The following is a 16,734-nucleotide window of genomic DNA, read 5'->3' as shown; positions in this document are numbered from 1 at the left end:
TAGTTCAACAAATGCTTTCTGTAGGACAGTAAATGCAGACTGTAGCTCAGAAAGTGCCTGGTCATTCGTGGGGGCAAAAGCCTAGTTTGGGTTAGTCAATAGGCAGAATCTGAATCAGAATCAGAATTCTTTTATTTGGCCAAGTATATTTGCACATACAGGAAATTGACTTGGTGAGGTTGGTGCGTGGACATAAAAAAACAAATAGCAAATATTGACAAAATTTACAAAATAGCAAAGTATGAACAAAAATAACAAATTTACAAAAAAGAGCAGCAGAACAATACATCTTGTAGGCACAAGAGGCTGTGAAATGGCTGTGGGGCATGTACACTATAAATTAAATATTATAAATTACACTGTCAGTGCGTTGTTTGTGTGACAGGGTGGGGGGGGGTCAGAGAGAGGCAGGGCTTGGTTGTGAGCCCCACTGCCATGGGGAAGAAACTGTTCATGTGGCGCGATGTTTTAGTCTTGATTGACCGGAACCTTTTGCCGGATGGAAGTCTCTGGAAGAGGTGATGACCAGGATGGGAAGGATCAGCGATGATCTTTCTTGCTCTCTTACTGGTCCTGTAGTGGAACAGGTCCAGGAGAGGTGGCAGGTTGCAGCCGATGACCTTCTCGGCTGACCGAATGATCCGCTGCAATCTGCCTTTGTCCTTCGTAGTAGAGGCAGCAAACCAGACAGTGATTGATGAGCTGAGGATGGACTCAATGATGGCTGTGTAGAACTCAACCATCACTTTCGGCGGCATGTTGAATTTCTTCAGCTGCCGTAGGAAGAACATCCTCTGCTGGGCCTTCTTGATGGTGGAGGTGAGGTTCTCCACCCACCTGAGGTCCTTTGAAATTATTGTCCCCAGGAATCTGAATGACTCCACAATGTTAACTGGGGAGTCACACATGATGAGGGGGGCGGTTGGGGCTGGGCTTCTCCTGAAGTCTACTACCATCTCTACAGTTTTTAGGGCGTTCAGCTCCAAGTAGTTCTGGCTGCACCAGGAAGCCAGGCTGTCAACTTCCTCCCTGTAGGCAGCCTCATCACCGATTAATCCAATGAGGGTAGTGTCATCTGCGAACTTTAGGAGTTTGACAGAAGGGTGGCTAGAGGTGCAGCTGTTGGTGTAGAGGGAGAAGAGTAGAGGAGAGAGCACACAGCCTTGTGGGGCTCCGGTGCTGATGGTCTGGGGCTCCGAGACAAGCTTGCCCAGCCGTACCTGCTGCTTCCTGTCTGTCAGAAAGTCAGTGATCCACCTGCAGGGGGGCTCAGGCACGCTCAGCTGTGATAGCTTGTCCTGGAGGAGAGCTGAGGCGATAGTGTTAAATGCAGAGCTGAAGTCCACAAACAGGATCCTGGCATAGGTGCCGGGGGAGTCTAGGTGCTGTAGGATGAAGTGAAGTCCCATGTTGACTGCGTCGTCTACAGACCTGTTGGCTCTATAGGCAAACTGCAGTGGGTCAAGGAGGGGGTTGGTGATGGCCTTGAGGTGGGTGAGCACGAGGCGCTCAAAGGTCTTCATTACCACAGAGGTCAGGGCGACTGGTCTGTAGTCATTAAGGCCTGTGATCCTCTGCTTTTTGGGAACTGGGATGATGGTGGATGTTTTGAAGCAGGCAGGTACCATGCATTCAGCCAGTGAGGTGCTAAAGATGTCTGTAAACACTGGAGACAGCTGGTCTGCACAGTGCTTCAGTGTAGAGGGGGAGACAGCATCTGGTCCAGCTGCCTTGCAGGGGTTCTGTTTCTTTAACAGTTTGTTAACGTCTCTCTCCCGGATGGAGAAAGGTGTGACGGGGGGGAGGGGGCTGTAGAGGTTAGTGTGTCTGTCCAGGCTGGGAAGGAGAGGTGGGATAGCTGTGGGGGAGGGTTGGTTTTGTGGGTCAGAGTCAGGGCTGCTCCATTGTCTGTCGAATCTACAGTAGAAGTCGTTCAGGTCATTTGCATTGAGGTCTTCCATAGAGTGGGGGGATTTGGTTTTGCAGTCTGTGATCACTCGAAGGCCTTTCCAGACTGACGAGGAGTCGTTGGCTGCAAACTGTTGTTCTAGCTTCTTTGAGTACTGTCGTCTGGCCTCCTTAATCTCCTTGCCAAACTTGTACTTAGTTAGTCTGAACCTTTCCTTGTCTCCACTCCTGAGAGTCCTCTCCTTCTCCAAACGAAGCTGTTTGACTCTTGCTGTGAACCAGGGCTTGTCATTGTTGTAACTCACCCTGGTGCGTGTTGGAATACTGTCCTCACAGAAGCTGATGTATGACGTCACAGACTGTGTGTATTCGTCCAGGCTGTTAGAAGCAGTCCTAAAAATGTCCCAGTCTGTGGTGTCAAGGCAGTCACGCAGATGCTCCACTGCTTCTCTGCTACTCCAATTCTTTGATGTCCGCACAGCAGGTTTAGAAAGTTTTAGTTTCTGCCTGTATGCCGGGATCAGATGAATAAGAGCGTGGTCAGATAGTCCCAGAGCCGTGCGGGGAACTGCGTGATAAGCTCTGCTGATGGTGCTGTAACAGTGATCCAGAATCTTCTCCTCCCTGGTCGGGCATTTGATTAACTGTTTATATTTAGGGAGTTTGTGAGTCCCCAAGGACAATAACTGGGGAATACGTGTTTGCTCTCCTTCTCTTCACTCCTAATATTTGGTCGGCGAGTTGACGTTGAGCCACTTTCACATCAGCTTGCGGGGGGATGTAAACTCCAGCCAATATAAAAGAAGTGAATTCACGTGGAGAGTAAAACGGTCTGCAGGTGATGAAAAATGATTCTAGGTCAGGAGAAGTTTGCAAAATCACTTTCAGGTCGTTGCACCAGCATTGATTTATATAGAAACAGATCCCACCTCCTTTTGCCTTGCGAGTAGAAATCGGGTCGCGATCTGCCCGTAACAGCCGAAAGCCGGGCACATGCACATCAGAGTCCGGTGTCGATTCCATCAGCCACGATTCTGTGAAACACAAAACAGAAGAGAGGGAAAAGTCTCTATTTGTCCTGATAAGAAGACGCAATTCGTCCATTTTGTTGCACAGTGCGCGGACATTTGAGAGGAGTATCCCCGGTAGAGGCAAGCGTGATCCTCTCTCCCTGAAGCGCACTAAAAACCCTGCGCGTTTGCCACGGCACCGGCGCCTTCGTCACACTGCTTGGCCAAGGGCCAGAGCACCTTTGACCAGAATGTCCAGTAAATCCACGGATGAGGTGAGAAAGTTGGGACATAAATCAAATGGTGTTGAGTCCCTGATGTTAAGCATCTCGTCCCTTGTGAATGTAAACTTAGTGGAATCACAATTAACGGAATTAAAGACTAGAAACAAACAAAGAAGTGCGCACCAACACACCGTGGCAGCCGTATGAGGCGCCGTCTGGTTGAGTAAGTAGACCACATTCATAATTAAGTATCTCCTCTGTCATTATGGAGAAAACCTCTGACCATTTATTAATGAGTTACCAACAAGTAGTAAGTTGAAGTAAGTTGCTAGTGCTATGTGATTTACATCTTTCTTCCTTGTTTTGGTGGCCAGACCTTACCAACTGTTTGTACATGTTATACGGTACTTTGCATAAGTAATGGCACAGTGAAGCATGTTTTTCTTCTTTTGGCTCTATACTCCAAAAGTTTGGATTTTATACAATTACTATGAGGTTAAAGTATAGATTGTAAGCTTTTATTTTGGTATGTTGGTTTCACCATTCAGAAATGACAACACTTTGTATACATAGTCCCCCCTATTTCAGAGCACCACAGTAATGGGACAGATACATATAATGGCCAAATTAAGCACTCATGTTTAGTATTTGTGTCGACAGTCCTTTGCATGCAATAACTGCCTGAAGCCTGAAAACCTATTGACCCCACCAGACACTGGGTATCTTCTCTGGTGATGCTCTGCCAGGACATCTTGAATTGTTGTTTGTTTTGAGGTATTTTTGTCTCAGGAAATAAAACACAATGCATTTGCAAAGATGAATAAAGATGAATTAAATAATAATTCTAATAGTTTGGAGAAGAATAATAGTTCAAGGAGGAAGAAAGCAATTGTTGTCAATATTTACGGAATTTATCAGATTTTCAAGGCTTGAGTCCAACACACCCTCTTCAACAACGGCTCCTTCAAACTTCTTCCACCATACTCCAACCTTAAGTTCAAACCATGGTTAAAGTGTCAAGTGTCTTTAAGACTGGTGTTAAAGTTGAGCCAAAGCTCTTTATGCCTTTCTCCTGCCAGCAGGAGCATGGCCGTGTTTGAAATGCGCGCTGGTCCCAGCCGCAATCGTGGTTGGGTGAGTGGAAGTATCACCTCTCCTTCAGGATTGGCGGCAGTGAAATGCAGATAGTCCAGAAATAAAGATATCAAGCCTAAAATGTTCTCATGGGCATATGCACTTATGAAATTATACCAAAGTCTTTATTTTGTATTTTAGGAGGGAATTATATAAAACAATAAGTGATTACAATCTAAAGCATTATTGCAAGACTTGTAATAACACATTCAGGATAAAGATAAGTAAATTGAAATGACTACACTCAAAATACATTCACAGGTAATACATTGGCATTTCTAATGTGTTAAGAAATGATCAGTCAATCATGTGCACAGATGTGCATTTTGTCTGTGTTCTGTGTGTGTATGAGTGCCTTCTCTGAAAGTTCTTCTCTCACACCTTCTTTAGGATGTGGGGGTTGTGTGGCCATTTTTGCTCCTTCTGATGCAAAGCCAGGACTACATTGTTTAGGGTCTGTTAATGAGTCTGCTGATTGACCTGGATAAGAACAATTCAGAGATAGATGAAGATAAAACATGAAGATAAAAACAAAACTGGATATATTTCTTACCCTCGCCTCGTTGTGGATGATGCCACAAAAAAATGAAATGGGGGGGGGGGGCAGAAAACAGAATACTTCTGTTTATTTTACATTACCTTTACATTTTTGACATTTAGCAGACACTTTTATCCAAAGCGACTTACAACAAGTACATTTGTCTTAAGTAAGTGAATCATCTATACATCAGTCATCATTATTTGTATATATTAACAGTAGAGTTCTACAGGAGTGCGCTGTTTGCCGCACAGGACAAGTGGTTGTCAAGGATCACCCCAAGATTCTTGGCTATCTGGGAGGAGGTCACAGTGGAGTCCTCGACTGGGATGGAGAAGTCTTGGAGAGGGCAGGCTTTCCCAGGGAGGAAGAGCAGCTAAGTCTTGTTATGGTTGAGCTTGAGGTGGTGGGCTGACATCCAAGCAGAAATGTCTGCAAGACCTGAGTAAATTACAGGTCGGGACGATAAGACAGAGGAAGAGAGAGAGGTGAGGGAGAGGGTTTGCAGGTTGCCACGAGTGAATACAGTATGGGTAGAGTCTGACTGAGAGGGGATGGATTTGAGGGGAAGGGATACAAAATGTTGGTCAAAAACTGGAAGACGGGTAACAGTTAGGTTGGAGGTATGGGAGAATCTGGTGAAGACAAGGTTGAGCTGATTGCCTGCCTTATGAGTCGGAGGAGAGTGGGAAAGAATGTTAAAATAAAAACATGTCATATATATGTAGTTTATTTTGTTTTCCAAACTCAAATTGCCCATTTGAAGGGATATATTCAAGTTTGACACAAAAGCACCAATTGTTTTGTTATGTCAAAATGTTACCCTCTGTGTGTTTTTAGGGTAGACCAGTGGCATTTGTTAGATTAATGTGGCCTTGCATTAACATTTGTGTTCTATGTTTGTTCTATGTTTGTGTTACAGTACTTACATGAGAACGGGGTGGTACACCGTGACCTCAAACCTGAGAACCTCCTCTACGCTGATCTGTCATTGGATGCTCCCCTCAAGATAGGTAAATAAGTAAGGGATAATCTACAACAACTTGTGTTATTATAGGAAAATAATTAACAATGTGGTAAAAATGGCCCGAGGTATGAGTAGTAGCTATGTACAGTAATCTAGATAGCATGTAAGCTCTGCTTCAATGTTGAGTGCATTAGTTTGGAATGTGTGGGGTTATAGAAAAATGATTAACACCCTCTTGACCAATAAAAATTGAGTATTGAGATGATATAATACATAAATTATACACATACATAGACAAAGTCATGGTATAACTACACATGCACAATGGACACCTCTCTAGTGTATAACTACACATACACAACTGACACCTCTCTAGTGTATAACTACACATACACAACTGACACCTCTCTAGTGTATACCTACACATACAGTACACACCTGACACCTCTCTTGTGTCTAACTACACATACGATACACAACTGACACCTCTCTAGTGTATAACTACACATACGATACACAACTGACACCTCTCTAGTGTATAACTACACATACACAATGGACACCTCTCTAGTGTATAACTACACATACAATACACAACTGACACCTCTCTAGTGTATAACTACACATACAATACACAACTGACACATCTCTAGCCATATAAGTGGCTGCTGGCACTTTTGGCACTTCCTTATTAAGGTCATTGTTTGGTGTTGAGGTCAGTTCCATTTAAATTAAGTAAATTCTGGGGATCTTAGAAAAATAATGGCCAATTTTCAATCCATAAATTCAATTTCAGTTCATCCTCTTTACTAGGCTTATGGCAGTATCAGAATTTTCAATCTATGTGTATGCACAGAATGGCCATGAGCTGTATTGTGAGTATCAAGTTTTTGCACATTTTATTATTTTCACAAGCATGTTGACATATTTGCATTGTTTCCCCCCTCTGTAATACCTTATAGGTATATATAACCCCAAATCATGCACTGACCGCAGATTCTGGCAAAGATAGAAATGTAGTATAATACTCGTAACCAAGGCAAAGTTAAAAGCAATGTGATAGTGTAGTTTGCTGACTACATTACTACACTGTTCTCAGCTCACTGTCTCTCTTAGCCCGAGCAGACCTCACAACTGTACGCATGTGGGGTCCGAGGCTCCCCTATGTTGCCTGCCAAGGGGCCGACGTAATGACAACCTGATTCACACAGTGTGTAGTTGATTCCTATGCAAATCAGAGACCCTATAAAAGTAAAGATATTCATTCATTCCAAAATCATGAACGATCATGAACTATTATCCTTGCACTCAGATTGACTCAATTCAACTTATTGAGTGACTTGTTGAAGAAATGTTTGCATTTGAGTTCATTTTAGGTGTGTCATAGCAAAGTGGGTGAATGCTTGATCTTTTAATTTTTTATTAATTAGTAAAAATGTCAAAAATGAATAAATCATTTTGACATTATGGGGTATTTTGTAGATCAGTCACAAAAAACATAAATTAAACCGATTTTAAAGTCAGCTTGTAACACAACAAAATGTAGAAAAAGTCCTAGGGGGTGAATACTTACTGAAGGCACTAGCTAGCTAACAAGCCAGTTCAGTGGTTAGCTTTTGTTACCATGCCAATCAAATTTGGCCATGCACTTCTGAACTAGTAACAAACCTGCGTCCCTAGATTTAGGAACTGTTTCTAGGCGGAGGGTAGAAACCAATACAACCTGTCATGAAAAGAAGCTCCAGGACCAATGATTATTGTCATAATTCTTCCTGTCGGCTGTGCCTTGTGCCTTTGACCACAGCCATGCTCAAACCATGATAAAGCACATTTCTAATGAAAATTAGATGAGTGCCCCATTGACAATAATAGATTTGCTCCGCCTGTGCTCTTGTAAAGGGAGTTTCACTTGATCAGAGGCATGCATTGTACTCCATGCTACGTCCCCTTTTGAGGTTTAATGTTGATACGGGTCACAATCAAGAGGCAGCAGTACTTTGTCTAAAGTACCAACATTAGACCTATAGCATTAAGAAAATGGCTAACACTTTATGGTTCATTTAGATGATTTTTATTTTTTTATTATATAAAATATGTACAGTACATGTACTGTAAGAGGAGGGGAATTGGGGTCGTTTGTTGTTAGAGTAGCATCAGGTGTGAAAGCCTCATCCCAGTAGGTTAGTTGCATAGATTATGGTTAGTTTAAAGTATTATGATTAGTTGTACAGTAGGTCAGAGTTCACACTTGTGCGATGATGTCGCCATGGTACCGCAATGGCAATAGGGAGTCAGCTCGACTATTTTCCATGTTTTATTTCAGGTCATTCATCTTGGCAAAACAACCACTAGGAGGCATCATAGAGCAATTCTAATGGATGCTTACAATGTGTTATTGTGTGTTTACAAACATTGACGCATGATGAATTACCTGAAGAGCTTATGAATTGTTGTTTAAATTTACAGGGCTAGTTACATTTTGATCCACGTTGCCAAATATTACTACTCATTTATCTCAAGGACCACCATAGTTTTTCTACCACTCTCTCATTCACTGTCAATACAAGTTCTGATTTAACAGTAGCAGTCTAAAGTATGCCTAGTATGTATACAATAAGTAAAAAGAAAGTAGTTCTGTTTCGTAAGAGATGAGGCCAACTTATCAGGCCTCATCAACTCAAATGAGTGATGTTAAAACGTTCTCTGATTTTCCCAGCTGACTTTGGCCTCTCCAAGATAATTGATGAGCAAGTGACCATGAAGACGGTCTGTGGCACCCCTGGATACTGCGGTGAGTTATAACATTGAGAGAGAGTTGTTGTAGTAGGAGTAGCAGCAGCAATAGTGGTGGTAGTAGTCATCCATAAAAACAACTGATATTTCACAAGAGGAAGTTCACAAGAGAGTTTACTTCTTTGTTAAATTGCAAAGTGTGATTTATGTGTGTCAAATGTCTTAGAACTATCAGCCTGCTCCCATCTCTCCTTTCAGCTCCAGAAATTCTCCGTGGCAACGCCTATGGCCCTGAAGTGGACATGTGGTCTGTGGGAGTCATCCTTTATATCTTGTGAGTATCCTGTGAGACAAAACACACAGGAACCTGTCCCAAGGTCTGTACAATACTTACTCAGAGTGTGTAGCTTTGTCTATGATGTTCTTTCCTCACAGTATTCTGATTAATTTAATCTTATCTTAGATATCTCCTTTCCCCTTGTTGTATGGATTTCATTAAAACAAATGATAGGTAGATTGATGCATAGATTGATTGATTTTATTTTATTTAACCTTTATTTTGGCAGGGAGTCCCATTGAGACTAATTTACAACCATACATCATACAAAATTACAACATTATAAAACACAATCAGGAAAAACAATCAAATTTTTCAACAAAGAGGTCCTCGATCAAAATGTAAAATTCCCCGAGCAGCACCTAAACAACCAACCGTAATGTAATTGTTCCAGCAGTGAGGTGCACCAAAACTAAAAGTGGATGTACCCAATTCAGTAGATACCCGAGGAACCTCAAGAGTTATGAGTGATTGTTCACGGTGGTCAGGGGGGTGGATTGTTCAATGTGGTGATGGCGAAGGGCACAAAGCTTTTTCTATATTACACCTTCTTGCACCGGAGGGACCTCTATGCAGACAGATGGGAGTAGGATAAAATGTTGGTTGAGTGAGTGATCAGTCTTGTGCAATAGTGGTTGCCTTCACATGACTGCTCTAGTGTTGAGGTGTGCACTCAATGATGAGAGTGACAAACAAATAAACAGACAGAAATGTTGCCTCTCTCCTTAGGCTCTGTGGATTCGAACCATTCTTCGATCCAAGGGGGGACCAGTACATGTACAGCCGCATCCTCAACTGTGACTATGAGTTTGTGTCTCCCTGGTGGGATGAGGTCTCCCTCAATGCCAAGGATTTGGTGAGCTCTGTCTCTGCACATCAAACAAAGGATTTGATCATGGGGACAGTTTAATTTAAAGCTACTGTCAACAATATTTTCTGAATTTTCCAATAATGAAATATACCTCTTGTTACCCCTTGAATATGACTTAATACTTCATTGAGAGTAGAATAACTGTCTTACCTTATACTAACCATAACAACAAGGACCTATTAGTTCTTTATTTCTTAGTTGTTTAACAGATTTCAATTTCAGAAAAGGGAGCAAGCACAATAAAACAATTTGTTTTAAGTTTTAAAGTGTATCGAGTGTACAAATATGCAGCTTAGATGGATAGACATGAAAAGTATTAGAAATATTATTCTACATTTCAGTCTGATTATTAAATACATTAACATTAATGGATATAGGTTCCATAGGCAAGATCTTGGCTTAAGTCATTGGTGTTTTGGTTATGGAAAGGTGAGACAGTTAGGGTTTTATTTTTTATTTTTTATTATTATTTATTTTTTTATATACCTCAATGATATTTCTAAGTCATATTTGGTCATATTACAGTGAAAGTGACAGATTGTGGCTTTAATGAAAGTGCTGCTATTTAAACATGTTTGACCTGAAACCTATAAAGCACATTCAATTGAAGCCTAATGATGAAATAACTTGCACTTCTGTCTTTCCTAAAATTACAACCCTGCCACTATAAGACCTCAGTCAGACCTCAGCCAGCCAATGATTCTATCTTGCGTTGAACAGCATTAAACACAGTTGTAAACTAGTTGAGCTACAAAATATAAGCCTGTAGTTTTTCATTTTGTTAATCAGGTCTTATGTACAGTTTCCTAACTTTGCATTTAAATCAAGTTGTACTGAAATGATGATTATATGAAATTAACATATGAAAAACTTGCCAAGGACACAGCAATCACAATTATGCAGACTTAATTCTGTGTGTGAATTCTGTGCAAACCTCAGGTTTAGATGGAAAAACTATGCTAAGCTAGCTGACAGAAATAGCCCCACTAGTTTAACATAAGTTCTCATAAAAAAATAAATTAAAACCAATTTAAAAGCTAATTTATTTAATGAATAAAACAAATTTAAATTCAAACTAACTTAAACAGTTCACTTTTAGCATTTTACCATGTTTACCATCTCTTATATAGCTTGAAACCCCTGATGGAATCCACAATACAACACAATGTTTACACTGTGATGTAACAGGAGCTGTTCACCTCTGGCTTAGAGGATGTTCCATAAACAAATACTGCCATCCTCCCCTCCATCCCTCCAGGTCAGTAAGCTAATAGTGCAGGATCCTCACAAACGGCTGAGTGTGCAGGAGGCTCTGCAGCACCCCTGGGTGCTGGGCAAGGCCGCCCGCTTCTCACACATGGACACCACCCAGAGGAAGCTGCAGGAGTTCAACGCACGGCGCAAACTCAAGGTGAGGGAGGAGCCATGTGCTAAAGCCACTATGCCAGTGTAGAATACTGACAGAAGGTGTGTCACAAATGTTCTGTTCACACCGGAAGTTCTTGCATAACCCAGGGACTGTTAGCTGAAACTGTATGGCTGTGATTACACTAGGTATAACCATGCACCTTTTGTGATCCGAACATGATGATCAGATCACCATTTGATCGTGGTGTATTAGAAATCCAACAGTATGCCTCTTATCCGTCACATGTTCCCAAATTGTTTCCATTTTTTAATCTTCTCCCCTGCTTTATTTGATGGACTGTATGAGCTTTCAGTAGCCGATTGTATCTACACTAGAGATGTTCATAATTAACCATTAATCGCCAACTAGAACTTAAACCGGTTATGCTTATTGGTAGATTTTTTTGTGTAATTATATTGTCTGATTTGTAATTTCGTGGTTAGAGAAAACGTCGGTTTGATAAAAGATTTGACCTTGTGTAAGTGGATTTTACTCAATTCTAATTTCTACATAGTTTAAAACATTTTTAAGAACAGTTTACTCCCTGCCTACCTCTTTTTGACTTGCTACTTGCTTGCACATAATCCTCTCTGTCCTCTTTTGTCTATTATAATGTACATCCAACTCTCACTCCTCTTGCGTGTAAATCTGCCGGTCAGCCTTTTTATGAGACATTTGCAGACATAACTTCTTAAAATACATGAACACTTCTGTCCTAGCTAAGCCTCCTGGATTGGCAAAATGTTAAAATGTGTGTCGATATGTTTCTTTCCCCTTGAGAGGAATGAATGACTAGCCCAGTCATGCAGAAAAGTAATGTAGACAGTAATGTAGAGTGATGTAGACAAGCTTTGGATGCAGCTAAATATTAAGAGAGAGACTGTATGTACAAGATTCCACCTCAGCTTTAGCACTGAGTAGCACACAACAGTGTCATTGTGCATTTTGGAACTTTTTGTTGCATATTGTGTTACCAGGTAATGTGGGTTGGTTAGTCGAAAGCAAAAATAAACTGAATTTGAATCCCTACATCGACCAGAAGTCCATATGTGTCCAAGACTACCTACGGAGGTCAGTTCCAAGCATGTCTTTTGATTTGTCTACAAATATAAAAAAAAATATGGGCACAATCAGAATGTGGGCACATTCTGGATACAAACTGCATGTTAATACCCAGAATAACCATGGTCTATAGCCATGCGCGAAGCTAGGGGTTCAGTCTAGGGGGATGACAAACATTAAAAGTGTTTGTTTACAAACAATGGAGTAAAACAAGGGTTCAGTCAGGACACTCAGTTTAATCATGTTTAATGAAAATGGTAATAAATGTAAGTTTGGCTTAATTAAATGGCTCTGCTCTGTATAGCTCCCTGCCTGCAGTTTAGACAACATAAAATACAAAATAGCATAAGCAGAGAGCCCATAACTATCAAAACCCCCTGTGGGTAGGGCAATACAGAGTGACCGCGCGGGTGGAGGTTTGGGCGGTGGGTGGGACGACCAACAAGGGAACACTCATGGCCAGTGGTATTACATTGTTTAACCATGGTGGAGTGTTGCATACTCGGCTCTTTTAAGCCTGAGACATGTGATGATATTTTGCATACACGTGAATCAGCTGTCCGTCAGCTGCGCCATTCGACTTTAAGTGTCCCATCTGAAGTTATGTAAACTTGGCGTATTGGCTAATACTCAAATAAAATAGTTCCTTCACGCAAACTTGAGAGAACTTTATACTTTTTGACCCTGAAAAACTGTCGTTACTATGGCAGTGTGTTTTGGGTCATTTTCTTACTGTATGATGAAGCACCATCCAATGAATTTGGAGGCATTTGATTGTACTCGAGCAGACAATATGTTTCTGTACACTTCCGAACACATTCTGCTCATGCCGTCAGCAGTTATATCATCAATTTAGACAAATTAGCCAGTTATAGTGGCAGCAATACATGCCCAAAACACAACACCCCCTCCATGTTTCACAGATGAGGTGATTTGCTGTAAGTCTTGGGCAGATCTGGTAATGTCACAGAGAGCCTTGTGCCACGTGTGCTTGCTGACAGCAGTGTGTGTGTGTGTGTGTGTGTGTGTGTGTGCGTGCGCGTGTGTGTGTGCGCGCATGCGTTTCTTTGTATGTGTGTTTGACTCCCAAGGCTGCCATGAAAACTGTAGTGGCCACCAGCCGCATGCGCGAGGGCTCCAGGCGTCGCACAGACAGCTGTGAGATGCCTGGCTCCGACAAGACCTCCAGACAGAGCAGCATGCAGCAGGACCCCCTTCAGGATACCCCGGGCCAAGCTGACCAGGCCACAGGGACAGCCAAGGCCCAGGACCGGGAAGAGAAAGGGGCCCAGAGTATGTCCCACTGCCCACTGTCCCTGCTACCTCGCAGCCCCAAACTCTCCTCCACCACCCTTCCTCCACTCACAGGGTCTCCCATGCCCACCAGGCCCCCACTCAAGGCTGAGGGGCTGAGGCAGACCTCAGTCATCCCCAAGACAGCCGTGGTGCGGCCCAGGGTGCCCCAGAAGAGCTGCTCCTCGGTGGACCCCACTGCCAAGTGTGAAACCCCATCCCCAGTGCTGACCACACCCCCCGACCCAAAAAGCCTCAGTAATGGCTTCGCCATGGGGGGGGAGTCTGGTAGCAAGACTGCACAGTGTCAGTGAGTGGCAGGTACCAAAGATGAACGTTACTGTATACTCAAGCTCCTACTGTTCAAGATGGCTATTATAATGTTGTAGTGTGAGACAAAAATGGAAGAGGAAGACTCTCTTTGTTCAGATCTCTCCTCGTGTTGCTTTGATCTTGGGTGTTTTACACCCCTCGATATGTCTTGTTTCTCTTTGTGCAATATGAGACTCAAAACAAATCACAGAATGAGCTTTTACCTTTGGTCTCAACTTTGTTGCCAACTTGATATGCTACAACTTCTCTACTTTCCATTGCTTTTCAAGACAAGGCCTTTCCGAAAGGGATTTCTTTTCTTTATAAGGCAACTTGAAAAGACAACTTGGTTTCCTACTTTGTATTCTCTGCACCTTTCTACTATTAAATGTTGGAATCTAATGACTTCATATGCAACTTTATCAATACATATATATAATCCTCCCCTTCTTGGATAGCATTCATTTAGTAAAGGTATTGTATTTGTGAGCTTATATATATTAATGGAGTACTGAACGTTTATTTTGCAATAATTGTAATGGAGACCTAATGTTTGCACTGTATATATCATTTTATTCTACATAGATGACAAAAAGCATTCACTCTATGAACTGTTATAGTAAGTCAAATGCACTTTCCCTCTCTTGTATTTGTTTGGCCAGAGAAGCTTTCTGGAGGCCCATACCAATGTTCCCTTATTCACCTCTTATAAAACACCATATTCCTGGTAGTCACCATCTACATCCTCGCATCTGCTAGAACTACTGTCACCTTATTACCACACTTTCTACCTCTTTTTGTACAGGGGCTTCCAATCAGTTATAGCAAATTATGTAAGAAAATATTGATCAGGTAGAGCTGAGCCTTTGCTCAACCCATAATATTATTAGTGTTTGTAGATCGGTTTATTAAATAATCTACACATTTGCAGCCAAAAGGCTGAATTGCAGTAAACAAACAATACAATCAATATACAAATGCCAGGCTAAAAGCATAACCTTCATTTTCACTGGCAAAGGGCTTTTCTCAACGGAACTCAAGTAAGTGATTAAAGTATTCTATTTTGTGGGCATACATTCATCTACTATCACGCATAATCACTCTAACTCTATCATTGCCAAATAGTAACTCTTGTACATATTGCTGACGTGCTAACAAATGTATAAATCATTTATTTAAAATGATTATGATGTATAAAATATGAATATTTTGCTTTTTACTGCTTACTAATTATTTGGGGGAACACCCCTAATGTAATTGAGAGAAGTGTTTGCTTTGTAGTTCAAGTGTTTTCCAATTGTACCCTTTGCTTTTTTGGAAGATTACATATTTTAGACATATATTGAGAGATTTAACATTAGTTAAAGAGGGGGACTTTGTACAGTTGGAGGGTGTACAGTTTTTTTTTGATGTTTGATCATATCACAATAATCAAAATAAACCGAATTTGATTGTCTCTCATTCTACATTAATATTGAACACAGCATCTGTTACCGCTGTTAGGAATTATTGTGTTCAGGTGCGATGTGTGTGAAGTAAAAAGCTTCCATTTATTTAATACAATGTGTGCACAAGGGAGAGGTACAGCATACAGCAAAGTAGGGAGGATCTCTGAGGAGCAGAAGGCTGGCTTTTTAGCTAAACTACAAGCAGTTTTAAGCTAAACTACAAGCAGTGGAAAAGTACCAGAGACAGCACATCGAATGACCTCGCTCAGCCCCCCTCTTGCTCTCTGTCTTATCATATGGGCAGCATCCTGAGGTCAACATGTTTACCGTGCTGAGTATGGGAATGGCACCAGCAGCTTGGCCTAAGACGAAACAAATCCTTCTGCAGACTATAACTGATCTGACAACCGCAATACTAATGCATCATGTGACTCATTAATCAATCAATGACTATTCCCATAATTCCCTCATTTTCTATTGTGATTAAAATACCATTTTACGTCACATCAGGTAAGATTGTTTAACACTAGAAGCCCTTGGGTCCTCATTACTAATCAAATTACCCAGAGTGAGATCCGGACACATTCATTTGTTGACGTTAGTGTAACAGTGTAATCATTGAATTAGATCAATACCATGCAAAAATGCAATGGTTGTGTTTAGTCAGGACATATTGACGGACATAATTGGCACTACTGTACTGTCTCCCGGTGAATAAAAATAGCCTGTACAGGGTACCAGACTAGCCCTCCTACTAACGGGTTAAATCCTCTGCCTAAAGGGTCTAACCCTACTAGGATTCAAGAAGATAATCATAGGCTAGTGTCGAATAGACTCACTCTGCTGTTAACCGTCTACTTCCCACAGTTTTCCCACAGTTTCCCCGCTTAATACCAAGCCCTGTAAGTGACCTACAAATCAGAACTCAGCATATGAAAGCCCCAATGGTTAACAACAGCTCTATTCTTATATGAGTGCCAGTTGGTGTGGTTGCAGGAATCAGATTCATAGATGAGGACAATTCATCCAAAGGGGATATTTCAATAAAGAGGCTAGAATAACCATTCAGATCCTTTGGTGGAATATGCACAATGTAATCTATCTTTTTATGTTTAGCAAGGAGGATAACACACAATTTCAGGTGCTAAGTACTATACTAAGTATAAATCTAGGGTTGACAGCAGGATAATACAATATATCAATAAAGTGATTTAATGGAAAAAGAATAAAAATACAAAAGAAGATGAAAAGTAGTTACTGTAAAACTGAATACCAAGGGTTACAATTTCTCCCGTTCTCTCACCTCTCAACCACCCCCTCACCGCCACCCTCAGGGACTCCGATGGTTCCCGATCTCCAAGTAAAAGGAAAGAACAGATATAGAAAAAGTGCTTCTGGTCTATCACCACACCCTCAGCCAAGCGACTCCCGATCTAACTTTTACTTCCGAGTAAAAATAAATATTTAAGGAAAAAATTATTAAAATAGA

The 16,734-nt window shown here is 41.5% G+C and overlaps 1 protein-coding gene across 1 annotated transcript in view; it reads left to right on the top strand.

The window, feature by feature from the left end:
- Positions 1-15,243, top strand: part of LOC310805875 (calcium/calmodulin-dependent protein kinase type IV) — a 39,608-nt gene extending 24,365 nt beyond the window's left edge. Inside the window, exons 6-11 of the mRNA XM_083671729.1 lie at positions 5,737-5,827; positions 8,498-8,572; positions 8,773-8,848; positions 9,581-9,707; positions 10,981-11,133; positions 13,284-15,243. Coding sequence (XP_083527855.1) covers positions 5,737-5,827; positions 8,498-8,572; positions 8,773-8,848; positions 9,581-9,707; positions 10,981-11,133; positions 13,284-13,799 — 1,038 coding nt within the window. The 3' untranslated portion in view covers positions 13,800-15,243. The remainder of the gene's footprint in view (positions 1-5,736; positions 5,828-8,497; positions 8,573-8,772; positions 8,849-9,580; positions 9,708-10,980; positions 11,134-13,283) is intronic.
- The last annotated feature ends 1,491 nt before the right edge of the window (positions 15,244-16,734 follow it).

The sequence above is a fragment of the Argentina silus genome, assembly GCF_951799395.1.
Source record: "Argentina silus genome assembly, chromosome: 6".
In the NCBI taxonomy this organism is placed as follows: Eukaryota; Metazoa; Chordata; class Actinopteri; order Argentiniformes; family Argentinidae; genus Argentina; species Argentina silus.
The sequence above is the reverse complement of the archived record's forward strand: the minus strand, read 5'-3'. Positions and strand labels throughout refer to the sequence as shown.